The following is a 17,510-nucleotide window of genomic DNA, read 5'->3' as shown; positions in this document are numbered from 1 at the left end:
ATACATTAACTAAGGAAACCATGAATCCATACTTGATATAAATAAATTAATTGGAAGTCTGATGAAGAGCGTTATATTTACAGTCTTAAGTATCCTTCTAATGAAGAAGTTTGACAGACACTATGTTATTTCAGTAATCAAAGTTTACATCATCAGTCATGGGGCAAATACAAAGGATGTGTTCCTGGTGTGGTACAAGGAGAGCATGATGTCATGTCTGTACCATCCCTGTCAAAGATGCATATTGTAGAATCTGAGCATGAGGGAACATCTGACAAATCCTACCTGGAAGATATTCTGCAAAATAACTGGCCCCTAATCTTCAAAAGTGTCTAAGTTATGAAAATTAAGGAAAGATTGAGAAAGATTGAAGGAAACTAGCCAGACATAAGCTCTAAATGCAACAGTTGATTCTGAACCAAGTCCTTTTATTACAAAAAACGTTCTGAGATAATTGGCAAGTTTAAATGGGTCTGAGGATTGGATGGAAATAATGCATCAGAATTAATTGCCTAATCCTGAATATTGCATATGCTTATGTATAGGAAAATGCCCTTGATTGCAGGAAATAATACTGAAGTATTTTGGGTAATGGGGCATCATTTCAATAACTTCTTCCATATGATCGAGGGGAAAAAATTATTGGTAACATTTTAAATATCCCTATAGTTTTGGGGTTAATTCAAAATTAAACATAAAAAATAATAGAATAAAAATAATTTGAATACAATTGCTTTTCATATAATCTTGGAGTAACATTATGTAACCTATTATTTTGTGTATTGGCAGTAAACAAAAATGTCATAAAATTTCTCTTACTGAAATATTGTCATTTGGAAACCAAATCACAAATGGCATAACTGAAGATAGTTAATATAAAAATATTTCTTTTCAACTTGAAAATAAAAGTGTGTGTATGTGTCTTGTTTCAAAAGCCTTGAAGCCTTTTGGTTAAATAAGATTAATAATTTGCTTTTAGATTTGTTTGATACTTTGATGTAAAAATCTTCTTTGTATCATGTGAAAATACAGGATGGGTCCCAAGAGCTACTTTAGAATTATTTCAGGAATTCTAAAAGAATTCAATCCTTTAACACTTAAGTTTGACATGTTTTTGATATAAACAGTAGTATATTGAATTTTTTAAAAAATTAAAAATTGATGTTGTAATTATGACCTTCTCCATTTTTTAATTCATGTTGCAGGTTCTTAACAAACTTGGTTAAAAGGAAAAATGATTTTCAAAGTGTTTTCCACTAAGTATAACAACTTCTGTTCTCATTATAGTCAATTATCTTTAAAAAGCAAGATATAAGAGAATATTTATTCTTGCAGAGTTCAGAGTGACCTGATATTATAACTTCAGCCAAGTGTTAGTGTGTCTTTACACCTTCTTTGTACTTGCAGAAAATAGATGCAAATTGAAATAAAATTATGCCAATTTTTCCTCAAATAATTAGTAGTCCTCAGAAGTTTTACTTTGCAGTATAAAACATTGAGAGGATAAATATTTCTGTTTTACCTTGTTTCATTTTTGCAGTGGAATGATTTTAGTTTTGAAAACCAGGAAGTACTTCTATTTCCTATAGAGGAATTTGAAGAGATCAGGATCTATTTTGAGCGTACATACACACATAACTCTGACTTCTAAGTAAATACTGCCGCTTCCCCATCTTCCTGAAATGACTGAAAGAGCAGTTCTGCTTCCGTCTGTTCCTACATGACCACCACTTCGGTCTGTTCCTACAGTCCTACAGGACTTATACAGACTCTACTGTGGGATATCTTTTGTCCCTTACCACAAGGGGGAAAAAATGGAGGGGGTGGTGGCCGCCCCAATGTCTCTTGAGGTTCTCGCACTTCCAGTTAGATTCCCTGAAATCATGCCATTGCCTGTCACCCACCAGTAATCTGCTGTCAAAGGTATTAGGGCTGCAGTAGCAGGCAAAGTTACAAGTATCTTAAAATTGTAATTCACAGTACAGTGTAACAGCCTCTTCTTACCCTGAGCCTCGTCCACTTTTTTATCCTTATCCTCAGTTACTTCCCTGTGTGAACTCTGCACTCCAGTTGACTGCATCAATATTGCTAATTCCCAGGGTCATACCTGCCTAAGTGCCTCAGCTTTTATTTAGTTTCTCTTCTGCTTAAATTAAATTTTCTCTTCCTTGTCTCCCTTCCCAGAGCTCTGCTTATCGAACTCCTATTTCTTCAAAAGTCATCTCAATGCCTCATCTCAACAACCTTAGTCATTTTTAGTATCCCCCAAACTAATGTAATTTTAAACTTTTGAATCCCAATTATACTAAATACCTCTTTTAACGTAATTGTCATATTCTTTATCATTATATTATTGCATTCACCTAGAATTGTACTCAATTCTTTGCTTATATTATCACCCCTATACTTCTCTCCACTGCGTTGTAAGATCCTTGAGAATAGCAAGAATTATTTCTATTTCTAACCCCTCTAGACTATCCCTTGAAGCATAAGTAACCATTGCATATTGCAGTCAGTTCATAGGTATTCAATTAATGTTTTGAAAAGGTCTTTTTTAAAAAACACTTATTTATTTCTTTGGCTGTGCCAGGGTCTTAGCTGCGGTATACAGGATCTTTAGTTGTGGCATGTGGGACTAGTTCCCTGACCAGGGATCGAACACAGGCCTCCTGCGTTGGAAGCTCACAGTCTTAGCCAGTGGACCACAAGGGAAGTCCCTGAAAAGATTCTTTTTTTTTTCTCTCCAATCTGTCATCTAAATTGTAAGGACTTCAATGCCATACTCAAAAACAACAGCTCTGTTCAATGTCTCCTAACCAACGTCTTTTGGGCTTGATGGTAGGGAGGAAAAGTCATTTTTAGTTTCTGAGAGAAGCTTTGCATATTATAATTGGCATTATAAAATCTTTCCTTTTGGTGAAGTGATAGAAAGCCTAAATAGTCACATTAATATGAAGCATATATTTTTATGTAGAAGAGGATTAAAAAATATACACTTATCACTAATTTTATCACAGGTGACATTTTATAATCTCAGTACTACAGGAATGGGAATATTCCCAGATGTCTGGAATTAAATCTTCCCGTAAATAATAAATAAATTCAGTATCATATCTATCAATTTTTCAACCATAAAAGTATTCCCCGAACAACATGACGGTGCTGCAGTGACTGATTATCCAAGCCATGCTTTCCAAATTGCCACATCGTTATTACAATTAAGACCACACTGGGACTTATCTGTGCAAATACCTTGACATCACACCAAAAATGCTGATGCAGCTTTAATGTGGATTGGGGCAAGAAAATAAATAGTCTTTATGTTTGTAAACTTAACAGTTATTTTGCAGTTCCTGGACGCATTATGCTGATGTTGTAGAAGCTCTTTTCTTATTATTTTTTTCAAAACCAACCAGTCAATTCCAATGTAAAAAATAATGCAGAGTTTTAAAATCACAACTTACATAGCATACATACATTCAAAGTAAAAATGGGGTAAGTAAAAACACATTATTCAATTGAGGAGGGGTAATTTCACTATTAAGTAAGATATAGTTTTAAATGGTTATATAAAATGAACACAGTTTTCTACAGTTAGCATGTGTTTTCCTGAGAAATACCATTGGATAAATCTAGAGCCTCAGGGAAGTGGGTAATAAGAGTGCTCATTTACTTCTCTCCAATCCAATTAGCAGGTTTAGGAGTTGTCCCTATTCAAATACTAAACTTCTTGCTCCCAGGGTTGCTGAGCTGTGTGATGGAAGATAGGATATGAGCTGTGACAGATGTTTTCACCTTCATGAAGCAGGGGACAGTAATGAAACGCTGTTTAATACAGGTTATTCTGATGTTGATCCCATGTTCAGCATTGCATAAGTGCCTGTAAATTGCAGTTAAATTATCACATAAATTGCCTGCTGATTTATATGCTGAATAGAGGGATGTCCTTAGTCACAAATGAAATGATACCTGAAGATCAGCTCAGGGTGTGATTTTGCTTATTACTTTTACCCAGATCTCAAACTTTAGGAGCCATCTTCCATATTAGTGTTAGTTGCTCAGTTGTGTCTGACTCTGTGACCCCATAGACTGTAACCTGCCAGGCTCCTCTGTCCATGGGATTCCCCAGGCAAGAATACTGGAGTGGGTTGCCATTCCCTTCTCCAGGAGATCTTCCCAACCCAGGAATTGAACCCAGGTCTCCTGCCATATTAGGGTCACTAGCTATTGAATCACTTTTCTTAACATTTTTAAACTTTTTAAAACTTGCTTTCCTAATATCTAAAACCCACCTTTTATTATGTTCAGTATTCCTCCATTTACTGTCACAGATATGTGTGATGAACACCCAAGGTCCCACCATTCCATGTGAACAACCAGTTATTTTCTATTCTTAAAATGAAATCCAGAGACTACATAAGTGTGACTAGATCAAATTGTCAATAAAGTAAACAATAAATTTCTCCAAATACTCTGTTTTTAACAGGATAAAGCTTTTTATTTTCAGAGCTGGCATCACAAATAGCATTTCAGTTCAGTTCAGTTCAGTTGCTCAGTCGTGTCCAACTCTTTGCGACCCCATGAATTGCAGCACGCCAGGCCTCCCTGTCCATCACCAACTCCCAGAGTTCACCCAGACTCATGTCCATCGAGTCAGTGATGCCATCCAGCCATCTCATCCTCTGTCATCCCCTTCTCCTCCTGCCCCCAATCCCTCCCAGCATCAGAGTCTTTTCCAATGAGTCAACTCTTCACATGAGGTGGCCAAAGTACTGGAGTTTCAGCTTTAGCATCATTCCTTCCAAAGAAATCCCAGGGCTGATTTCCTTCAGAATGGATTGGTTGGATCTCCTTGCAGTCCAAGGGACTCTCAAGAGTCTTCTCCAACACCACAGTTCAAAAGCATCAATTCTTCGGCGCTCAGCCTTCTTCACAGTCCAACTCTCACATCCATACATGACCACAGGAAAAACCATAGCCTTGACTAGACAAACCTTTGTTGGCCAAGTAATGTCTCTGGTTTTGAATATGCTATCTAGGTTGGTTATAACTTTCCTTCTAAGGAGTAAGCGCCTTTTAATTTCATGGCTGCAGTCACCATCTGCAGTGATTTTGGAGCCCAGAAAAATAAAGTCTGACACTGTTTCCACTGTTTCCCCATCTATAGCATTTAGGTAAAAACAAAAAACACCGGACTCCATAAATTCCTAACTGCTCCTGTGACTGCATCATTTAGCTGTTTAGACTCATCCGCTTCATAATTTTTAACTTGTTCAGCAGCTGTGGGTATAAAATGAGATCCCACCTATAAAGTACTTATAATGGGGCCAGCATGTTAAAAAAGAGTTCCATATTGACAACTCCACACCACATTCTATTGATTAAAGGACACATGTGTTTAATCCTTTATCATCTCTGTAATTACTGCATCTTATATTAGGTTCATTTTAAAATCACTGTGACCAAGCAGCAGTTATAATATAGTTGTCATTGCTAGTACTTGGGAATTTCATTGTTATTCCTGAGAGCAATAGCAACCCCATAATATTTCTACCAAAAACAAAGAAATAAAAATAGGTAAGGGCCATTTGAGGAAGGAAAATAAACCCTCCCTTGGTTGCTAGCTTAAATCTTTCATTGACAAACATCTTCTGGTACAATTAAAAATGGAGCCACATTAGAACTTAGAAATAGATACCAGTATCCTGGGGGAAAAAAAAACCGTGGAGACAACAGGGAACACTCTTTAAGAAATCCTGGATAACCAATGCATGTGATGCCACAGAGATGATATATGTTGGAGAACACAAACTTTGATGAGTGTCAACTAATAAGCTACTTGAAAGATTTGGATTCTGAATGTAAAGAAGTTTTAGGAATACCTTCCCTTTTAATGTATGTAAAAGTGGTACATTTTTTAAAAAGTATCTAAATAAGTCATACAAAGCTATTTGGGTGAGCATACAGTAAAAATTAGAGTTGATAAAAAAAAGTGTTGTAGTTTAATTTGATGCCATTTTACTCTCTCTGGGACACATAAAATGATGGTCTATCTCACAGTCATTCACACATTTTAGGTTTGAAGAAATATGGTGTATTATCATTAATACATGTATAATGTATTCTTCAGTGATGCCATGGAGGGTCAGAAAGCTTCTATTGATTTTAAATCACCCTAAATCCTAATTCACTGAAATAAGCAGCACTTTGAAACCTATAATTAAGACTTTCAATTTGATGGATATCATTTGTGAACATACTGGGTTTTCCCCATCTGTAGATTCTCAGTGTCCATTTTTCCTCTAGTTAGGAATTACATAAGCTTTGTTTGTTCCTCATTTTCATCTTCTCTAGAGAATAATGGCCTGTCTTTGAGGTCCTCCTGAGTCCCCCAAACCGAATATCAAATATACCACAAAGTTTAAGTTTTAAGCCAGACAATGCCATTCATGTGATTTGCCTTCCTAGCAGTGTATGGCCACATGTGCTAGTAAGTGGCCGGTATCATTCTTATTGTTAATTCCAAGGAGCAGAGGATGATAAGGTTTCTGTTGGCACCATATCTAACCTGCTGATACTGTCTGTTTTTGTAGGTGGAGTTCAGTGCCCAAACACCAGTGCTCTGCAAGAGGTACGCAGCTGTAACGAGCATCCCTGTACTGTGTACCACTGGCAGACTGGACCCTGGGGCCAGTGTATCGAGGACACTTCAGTTTCGTCCTTCAACACAACTACAGCTTGGAACGGGGAGGCCTCTTGCTCCGTTGGCATGCAGACAAGAAAAGTCATCTGCGTGCGGGTCAATGTTGGCCAAGTGGGACCCAAAAAGTAAGGACTTGAAAACGACAATAGTTAACTCCTGTGGCCAACCATGTCGGGATGGGCCCAGGCTTCACTTGCTTCGTGAAATGGAATGTTTGATGCTCATCATACCTGACCTCAAGAGTAAGACTTCTCTGTTTTGAAGGCAGCCACTGATAAAGTTATAACAGCTGGTACCTGGGATCCATAAATTCTGTAGAAATCTCTCCATGTGGTACCTACTTTCAGTGTTAATAGTAGCACTTTCTGCTTTTGTTGAGCTAGTAAGGCAGTGAAAGAAGTGCTCACTCTAGGCCTGGCTGATCAATAGGGACAGTATCCAAAGTCCTAGCAGTGGGGGTCATCAATGACCTCCTGTGTACCCGTAGGCTGTGGAGGCTGCCCATCTAGTTGAATTGGGCAATAGCCTTCTATGATCTGCCTTTCATTTCCCTTAGAAGGCACTATATCAAAAATACTGAGGCCAAACGTACTACATCTTTTAATGGTTAAATGAATAAACCATTTACTCCCAAGAGAGAGCCTTAGGATAGGATGAGAGTTAGAATAAGCAGAAAAAGCACCAGTGTCTCACTGTAGTTAACAAGTAGTGTGATAACACAGCAAACGGTTTGCTAGAGAACCCAAGAGTTGACATATTGTATGTGCCTTGTGAGAAACAAAAAAAAACCATATCAGTATAAATTGGGCTAATCATTTCTTGGAGAAAATTAATAAATCAGTTATAAAAATATATGCAAAGAGGAAAAAAACTCTTATCATTTGTGATTTAGACAGCATCCATCTTTTAAAGTTCGTATCACCTTAGCCGTGTGAAACAAGAAAAGTAAAACCCATCAGTTTTTCACTGGTATAAGCCATTTTTCACGGGTATCAAAATTTCTGAAAACTTGGTCAAGTACTTAGGTTTCGTGTGTGGTCTTAAACATACTACTTAACAGATTCTGGCTTCAGTTTTCAAAAATATTTGCAGAAATTTAATGAAAACAAAAAGTAGTAATGTAAGCACTCAATAAATCTTAAAATTATTTTCTCTTGGAAAATTTGAGATACTTCTTAGTGTTTCAGAGAAATGATAATAATGTAACTGATATATGACAAACTCCAGGGGATAAATAAAAATCTCATGATGACTTGTTTCTTTCTAATGGCCAGGGTTCTGGACTTTAGCAATATTTTGCCCCATCATTTAGTTAGAAATTAAGAAACATGCAAAACCGATGGGTTTTACTTTTCATGTTTCACATGGCTAAGATGATATGAACTTTGAAAGATGGGTGCTGTCTAAATCAGCAATGATAGAGATTTCTTCCTCATTGCATGTATTTTTATAACTGATTTATTAATTTTCTCCAACAAATGATTAGCCCAGTTATGCTGATATGGTTTTTTTTGTTTCTCACAAGGCACATACAATATGTCAACTCTGGGTTTTCTAGCAAACAAGTATGTAGCTAGAAAATATATGCCAAAAGATTTAAGTAAATTGAGAAACTATTCCATATGCTTCATAGGTAGCCCCAAACCAATATTTCAGTAAAAATGATGCTAAATTTGTGATGAATGTAACAAAGGATATTAATGTGCAGTATATTAAAAGTCAATAGCAGTAACAGCAGAAGCGGAAGTCCCAAGTGCTGGGGGATTGTGGGACTTGCTGGGACAAGCAAAGAGGCAGAAATATTTGCTGCAGGGGGTTATCACCTTGACCAACTTGTCATGGTTCAGATTGGAGGGTTATTGTTCTGAGCTTCTATGGGTAAGCTCACTCTGTTCCTCTTGCAGTTTCATTTACCCTTTAGATGTTACTGTTATATTTTCCTCCCTTATGCAAACTATGAGAGTTTTTTCCTCAGCAGTGGATGTACATACACGCAAGCCTATGTGCGGTAAAGCTTGGTGGATTAATGTCATTAAATCATTCAATAGAAAGGATATCCTGAAGCCCCATGTCAGAGCACCACAATAATCCATTAAAAATGTGCTTTACCCTTGCTGCCTTTATTCAATGACCTGGATACAAGTATAGATTTGTTAAATCAAATGAGTTTCCTTTACCCTTAAAGTTCTAAAAAATAAAGCAAATACTGTGAATTCAAAAGAAAATATTACTACCCTTATGCCTAAATATGCTAGGTAAAATTCAGTGACTGCTTTTCGGTACTAGGCATTTGAAACAAAAATGCAAATAGAAACCTTGTTTTAAAGTCCTCTTAATAAAACAGATTACTGTGCAATGGTAAAATCAATGTTATTGATCTTATCTATCCTCCGAGTAACAAACTTCAACTCCTATCACATCTGTTTAATTTGACCTTGAATAAGATTTGGGGGAAAATCAATTCCTTGATTTAAACCACAAACACTAAATACAAACAGTACAAAGGAGAAAAGAAGCATGTTGACTGAACCAATTGCCTCACCAAAGGAAGCCTGAATTCATTTCATTGGCTGTGGTCTAGGCTGTATAATTTATATCGGTCTGTTCATTTAACAGTTTTGTTGTTGGTAATTTTGTTCTCCGCGGCTAATCAAATATCTTGCTGAGGAAATTTCTAAACTAAAATAGAATTTTTGAGGTTGTCAGTGATAGCATTGTAAATTCCATTGATTTATTCAGAGCTAAAATTTGAAAAGCATGTAATTGAGTAATGCTCTCCCATTGTTAAAGTTCTAAAATTGCCTCATTGAGAAGGAATGCTTCCAATAATACTTACTAATAGTTTCAACAAGAATTAACAGGATGATTATATGTGAGGTTTTCCATATAATGTTTCCTGGTTAAGAATGTAGGTTAATTTATAATTCTAGTTATAATCTCAGTTGTAACAAAACATTAACTTCTAATGATTCTTATCTAAGAATGACTTATCAAAGAATGACTTTGAGTAGGCATAGCAGTTAGGAAAATCCAAGCGTATATTCAACATAAACCAGAGAGGATATTTCATTTTGAAATGTTAAATCCAATGTATTTTTTAAAATCCACTTTCAAATAAAGGCTGGTGTTACTGAGTGAGCAAAAAAAAAAAAACATGTATCTGTATAGTTGAATAGAATGTAATACTTATGGATGAGATAGGACACATAAATAAAAACTTATAGATATATCAAAAATGAAGTGTCAGCAGAGTGCTATATAGAAATTATGGGAAGGAGATTAATGATGTTGATTTATTCACTCATAGTTCAGTTCTGAAAACCTGATTAACTTACTTGTTGAAAGACAATTTATCTTGACGTACAAGAAATTTGACTTCTCCTATGGGGAGTATTTTTAAATCCCATTTTTCACTAATTTGCCAAGTTATTCCAGCAACAGTTATACTGGTTGATTCACTTCTTCACTGCCTCTTAACTTACTTGTCAGAGATGATATGATATCACCTCAAAAGAAAATTTTTTAGGAATCAGAACATTACTTTTAGTTACATGAATTATGTTATTATGTTTTGTTGTCCTCGTGTGCATGCATCTGCTAGTATTGATAACATTTGATTGCTAATGATAGTAGAATCAGATTGTGAAGATTCATAAAAGAATTGGGAATCAGATTGTGAAGATTCATAAGAGAATTGGGAAATTTAAAAATCATGTAATAAGTACACAATAAACAAACTAGTTTATTTAAAACTCATACCTCAGCTTCCTAAAATTTTTCTAGGAAGTGAAAACCTTATAAAGTATAAGGCATTTCAGTGTTTTGTCGTCATTTTTCTCTCGTGTCCCTAATAATATATTTTATATTTTGGTGTTTTAAGATAGTATAATTAAGCTAATTTTACTATAATTTATGTCAAGAACACAGTGTTTTGTTTTTCTTTAAATTACTTATTGATTCTTTTTATTTATATTCATTCACTCTTTTTGTAACAATATTATAATTTATAAAAATACCTAAAATATTTAAAATCCAGTAGATTAAAACTTGGAAGAAAATGGAAGAAAAAATAAGAATACAGTGAATGAAACCAGGAACAGAACAAAAATTGTTTATCTTAATTAGCTGTATACTTTGTTTTATTCCTTATTTTTATGGCACTCATAGCTGTAAATATAATATTGGTTTTTGAGCATGTACTATGTATAGAATATGCCATTATAAATTTACTTTTTGCTAAACATATTTTATAAAAATAAAGTACAGAGTAGCCTGGAAAATTATGATTGACAATAAGCCTATTTAGTTATATAAAGGTGTAGAATTGGTTCCTTAAATTGGTAATTTGAACTTTCATAAATTTCTTATAAGGCATGTTAGAAAGTGCAGTTTTATTAATAGATTGTTATAAATGGATAAAGAACAATTATTGTATTTTCTCTTACATAGCACAATTACTATAATTAAATTTTCACTTCCTGCCTTGAGAAGCTTTATTGAGGTTCAGTTCAGAAGAATTATTTTAGTTGTATAGTTCTTGTCAAAAAGTAGAAAGAATCCTGGAGGTAGAATACTACAGATGGATGCCTGTTTAGCAATTTTAGAAGTAAAAATTCTAAAGATATAAATTACCTGGTTCTGGGTTAGTACAGAGGCCTAGTAATCTCCATTTGCTCTTCCTAGGTGTCCTGAAAGCCTTCGACCTGAAACAGTGCGACCCTGTCTGCTTCCTTGTAGGAAGGACTGTATGGTGACACCATATAGCGACTGGACATCTTGCCCTTCCTCATGTAAAGAAGGTATGCCCTGAAGAGTTCTGAAGGCAGTTCACCCAGGAACCCTCTCTCTAGACCTCCAAGTTCCTCTGGCTGAGCAATGTTTTGATTCTTACATGGGGCTGACTCTGTGATCCTGGACTGGGACAAATGCCATGAAATTTGGATTTCCTTCTAGAAGATAATACAGGTTTTAGAGTACCAAATGAATAAGTCAAATGAGTTTTATGCCAAAATGGACTTAAATAACTGTGTGATATAGATCTAAGTGAAAATATTCTAGATTTTATTATATTCATAATGTTTCCTTTAGCATTGATTCTACAAGAATGTGTAGTGGCCTTGTGTATTTCAAAAAGAATACAAAATGATCTTCTGAGTACTCATGGTTTTCAGCCTACTTAGTTGCAAGAAATAGCCATGGGACCAGATTCACTACAGATTCAATTATGTGACCCAAAGGAGGAATAAAGGAAAGAGGGAAATGATCAAAGTGTACCTCTGCCAACACTTAACATGCCATGAGGCATTTATAAGATAAGGATTTGTTCCCAGTTTGGTTTGGTTTTTTCTTGGCATAATTGTCCTGCAGTTTGTGGGTCATCTGCTTGGCAGCTCTAGAGTGGGGCTAATGGTAACCTCCTCCAAGAGGGCTTATGCCACATGCACAAGGTCCTTTCTCAATGCCGCTAAGAAAGATGTCCTCATCCTCTAGGTGACTGTACAGAAAGTGAGCATGTTTTCTCTCAGTGTCACAAATGACATTGTCTCCTACTTTCTATTTTACTCTTCTGACAAATAGAGGTAGTTTATCTTAAGTTTCTTTTATGCTTCCACTTATGCTTCTTGACTCACTATAGGGATTAATGTAAGAATCAACTTCTGGTTTAACAACTGCTTTAAATTACCAGAATATATTTTTTTAATCCTGAAGATATTACATAAGATTATAAACTTCATAATTGATTGTTTTAGCTGTGTGGTTATTTTATATAATTAAATATATAATTTAATTTATATATATATTAAATATATATATATTTAATATATATATATTATATAATTAGATTATATAATTTTATATAATTTATATAATTATATATATATTATATAATTTATATGGGTTCCTTTTTATGCTTTTTCTATTCTAAATACCATTGATATATAAAATAAATCACAAAGTGACCAAGAATAGAAATTTTTTCTGTTATTTCATTTTTTAACATCTTATTTATCTATTTATTTTTGGCTGTGCCCAGTCTTCATTGCTGGACTTTCTGTAGTTGCTGCAAACAAGGGCTCCTTTTCTTTCCATGCTGGGACTTCTCACTGAGATGTCTTCTCTTCTTGTGGAGCACAGGTTTCAATAGTTGTGACATTCAGGCTCAGTTGCTCTATGGCATGTGGGATCTTCCTGAACCAGGGATCAAACTCATGTCCAATGCTTTGGCAAGCAGATTCTTTTTTTTTTTTTTAATTGGAGGATAATCAGTTTACAATATTGTCTTGATTTCTGCCATACATCAACATGTATCAACCATAGATATACATCTATCCCCTCCCTCCTGAACCTCCCTCCCACCTCCCACCCCATTCCACCCCCTTAGGTTGTCACAGAGCACCAGTTTGAGCTCCCTGTGTCATACAGCAAATTCCCGCTGGCTACCTCTTTTACATATGGTAATGTATATGTTTCCATGCTACTCTCTCAATTCCTCTAAATTCTTAACCACTGGATCAAAAGTCTTTTAAGGCATTTTAAAAGCTTTGGGACAAAAAGAGTTAGCATTAACTCTTCAAAAATGTTAATGACTGTAATCTTATTGATATAGCAATGTCTCTGTCATTTTTATCCAGATTTTCTTCTTTTATCCCCTTACTTTCTTTTTTTTTTTTTTTTATTTTTGATTGAAGGATATTTGCTTACATTATTGCATTGGTTTCTACCAAACATCAACATGAATCAGCCATAGGTTTACCCATGTCCCTTCCCACTTAAACATCCCTCCCAGCTCCCTCTCCATCCCACCCCCTAGGTTGTTTCCCCCTGAGTCATACGGCAAATTCCCATTGGCTATCTATTTTACATATGGTAATGTCCGTTTCCATGTTACTCTCTCCATACCTCTCACCCTCTTCTCCCTGCCCAACCTTGTCCTTAAGTCTGTTCTCAGTGTCTGTGTCTCAACTGCTGCTTTTGAAATAGGTTCATCAGTCCCAACTTTCTAGATCCATATATATGCATTAGTATATGATAATTGTTGTTTTGACTTACTTCACTCTGTGTAATAGGTTCTGTGTTCATCCACCTCATTAGAATTGACTCTGTCTCCTTACTTTCTTAAAAACTAAATAGCATGTGATATCTTTTAGTTTGGTCACAATCAGCAATAGAGTTGTAGTTTCTCATAGATTGATGTTTCTGTGATAATTGTTGGTTATTCATCATTACCATGAAAAAGGTTGTTTATTATATGAAATTTATGTGCTTGAACATTTTATTCTGGATATTTTTATACTTAATATTTTATATTGATGTAAGCCATTTACTAATAATTCCAAAACATGCAGTTACATTTGTAGTACCACGATTAATAACTTCACAGAACTTTAACATTTGTAAAGTAAAATGTTTGAAAGTAGAAAAAAACTTTGCCTCTTCTTTATATTGGACATTTTTTCATTTTGCGTAAAATATTTTGAAATAACAGTTCTCTTGGTCTTAAGTATTTGAAAGAAATAAAGTAGGGACTTCCCTAATAAATATTTCTTTTTTTAAGGAAATAAAGTAGGGTCAAATGCTTAAGACTGTGTTTCCACTGCAGAGGGTGTAGGTTCAGTCGCTGGTCAGGGAACTAAGAGCCTACATGCTACATGGTGTGGCTAAAAAAAAAAGAAGCCTGGTGTGATTATATTTTAAAAAATTTTAAGAAATAAACCAGAAATATTCCATTAAATTCATTCTAGAATAGCCCTCCTAAAAATAAGGAATCAGGTAAATATCTCTCATTTCATTATATCTTCATTTGAAACTAATTTGGGATATTGAAATGTGTCCAAGAATTAGGTAATAGTTTAGTAGCCTATGAATTTGTTATTTTATTATGCATTATCTGTGTCTGGAAAAGGAAGAAAATAGATATAACTTATTAAAAACCTATAATTGGAAATTAAATAACATGATTTTTAATTTGATCTCTGCTGATGCTTTTTATAGCACTAAAGCTGCTTTACTCTTCTCTGACCATTTATAAAATATAAAAAATTTTATATGACAAACTGTAATTAAACTTATATAAGGCACTTAAAAATTTTACAGATGAGGGAACAAATTGTAAATGCTCTGCATGTATTAATTAAATTAATACTTATCTGTAATATATGTATAAATACATATTGCATTTCTAATTTATTGATTACTGTATTTAACTAACACTTTGATGGCCCTACAGAGAAGAGCTTCAAAGAAGCTTTTGATCTCATTTAAAATACAGAACTATTCTACATAGAGCAGATAATGTAAGACTTAGATGACCCAGTAACAAGATTTAGTGGTAAAGCAGAAAGAGCTCTAGGGAAGAAACAGGAAAAATCCATTGTGGGAGCAAATATCAGGGGAAATCTTGCTGAAAAGAAGGGAGAAGAGACTTTTTTGAAAGAGAGAATGCATAAAAGAACCCCAGGTGATTAAAAGCATCAGGAAAAGTCTTAGTGACCATGAAAAAGATGGACTGTTCAAAAGAAAGAGGGATCCAGCTCATTGGACCTTGGAATGTCTGGGGGAAAGTCAGAATGTGTAGTTGGAAAATTGAGGCCAGTTGTAGAAGATTGAATTAGACTTAGGTGGCGCTAGTGGTAGAGAACCTTCCTGCCAATGCAGGAGAGGTAAGAGATGCCAGTTCCATCCTTGGGTCGGGAAGATCCCCTGGAGAAGGAAATCACAACCCACTCCAGTATGCTTGCCTGGGAAACCCAATGGACAGAGAAGCCTGGTGGGCTAGAGTCTATAGGGTTGCAAAGAGTTAGACATGACTGAAGCACCTGAGCCTGCATGCATAGCAGGACACAATTTCTAGTTTTTGATTGAACATAAAAATGAGTAGTGAGTTTCATGATGTTTGTGTATACGTGTGTGTGTGTATGTATATATACACACACATATGTATGCATCAGTAAACAGGGAAACCAATTTTTCTGATATCAGGAAGCTTATTTTCTGGTAGTATGAGACAGAAAAGACATTTAATGATTCTAATGTCTTGATTTCTTGTGAAGGATCAAGTGAAGGATTCAGGTTAGGTAAGAGAAAAGATGTGAGATCATTTTGGAGAACGCAAAAGTGGCCAAGTAACATATAATAGAACTTGTAATAGGCAATATGGAATAGCCATGTAGTCGTGCATTTTAAAAGGAGTTGCTCAACACAGTTGCCACTGTTTATTCAACCATGTTCAGCTGCCTGAATGAAGGAAAGGTGTAGGAAAATAATTAGCATCGATTAAGGTCAGGGTTGGAGAAGGAAATGGCAACCCACTCCAGTGTTCTTGCCTGGAGAATCCCAGGGACGGGGGAGCCTGGTGGGCTGCCGTCTATGGGGTCGCACAGAGTCAGACACGACTGAAGCGACTTAGCAGCAGCAGCAGCAAGGTCAGGGCTCTTCTAGAAGAGCACAAGAAAGAGAGAGTGGAACAGAAAGTCAAGAGTGTTTTCAGTGGAGTACTTTTAATAATAATGGAGTATGGAATCTAAGGTAGGTTGGGATGGAAGTGGGTCATGAAGGGGATGATATAGAGAAAAAAGTGTTTGGGAGAGTGGATTGGCAACCTTTAGAAGTGTAAAGCATTTTAGTGAAATTAACTTTTACCTTTAGTATAGTAGGTAAAGTGAAAGGTTAGGTGGAATGACCAGAAATTAAGGTGTTTAAAGATGAGAATGTACAAATATTGATGAAGATATCATCAAGGGATGACAGAAGAGCTAATAATTGATGCAAGATGCACAAAAAAAGTCACTGGAGCTGAGGAGGTACAGCAATTCAGAGCCTCCAGTGCCTTGAATAGAATAACTGTGTGGATGCCCAAACCAACAGAGTGGTGGCAGGGGTAGGAAGAGAAAGGATTACAGTGAGGGATATTCTAAAACCATTACGTAATGAAATGTTAGTTGATGACTGCCACAGAGTAGATAGATGATGGTAAAATTAATGACAGGAGCTTCAGAGGAGTTAGATGTTATTGAGTTAGTTAGTATCATCCACTTAATGAACCTGAATTTGACCAAACTCCAGGAGACGGGGTTAAACAAAGGAGCGTGGTGTGCTATACAGTCCACAGGATCGCAAAGAGTTGAACATGACTTAGCGACTGAACTACAACAGCATTAAAGCGACGAGAAAAGACTGGGAAATGGCTAGGTAGAAACTGCCTCCACTGGCAAAGAATGCGAAGGGAAATTTCTAAGAAAAGATCGAAGCTGATGGACAACGTGCTCCTTTGGTTGTTGTTGTTCATTAGCTCAGATCAGATCAGTCGCTCAGTCGTGTCCGACTCTTTGCAACCCCATGAATCGCAGCACGCCAGGCCTCCCTGTCCAACACCAACTCCCGGAGTTTCCTCAGACTCAGGTCCATCGAGTCAGTGATGCCATCCAGCCATCTCATCCTCTGTCATCCCCTTCTCCTCCTGCCCCCAATCCCTCCCAGCATCAGAGTCTTTTCCAATAAGTCAACTCTTCACATGACAAAGCCAAAGTACTGGAGTTTCAGCTTTAGCATCATTCCTTCCAAAGAAATCCCAGGGCTGATCTCCTTCAGAATGGACTGGTTGGATCTCCTTGCAGTCCAAGGGACTCTCAAGAGTCTTCTCCAACACCGCAGTTCAAAAGCATCAATTCTTCGGCGCTCAGCCTTCTTCACAGTCCAACTCTCACATCCATACATGACCACAGGAAAAACCATAGCCTTGACTAGACGAACCTTTGTTGGCAAAGTAATGTCTCTGCTTTTGAATATGCTATCTAGGTTGGTCGTAACT

The 17,510-nt window shown here is 35.9% G+C and overlaps 1 protein-coding gene across 1 annotated transcript in view; it reads left to right on the top strand.

The window, feature by feature from the left end:
• Positions 1-17,510, top strand: part of THSD7A (thrombospondin type 1 domain containing 7A) — a 485,777-nt gene that overhangs the window by 380,081 nt on the left and 88,186 nt on the right. Inside the window, exons 8-9 of the mRNA XM_061413578.1 lie at positions 6,594-6,828; positions 11,387-11,502. Coding sequence (XP_061269562.1) covers positions 6,594-6,828; positions 11,387-11,502 — 351 coding nt within the window. The remainder of the gene's footprint in view (positions 1-6,593; positions 6,829-11,386; positions 11,503-17,510) is intronic.

This window comes from Bos javanicus, chromosome 4, assembly GCF_032452875.1.
Source record: "Bos javanicus breed banteng chromosome 4, ARS-OSU_banteng_1.0, whole genome shotgun sequence".
NCBI classification, from domain to species: domain Eukaryota; kingdom Metazoa; phylum Chordata; class Mammalia; order Artiodactyla; family Bovidae; genus Bos; species Bos javanicus.
This window is presented reverse-complemented; position numbering and strand designations above follow the sequence as displayed.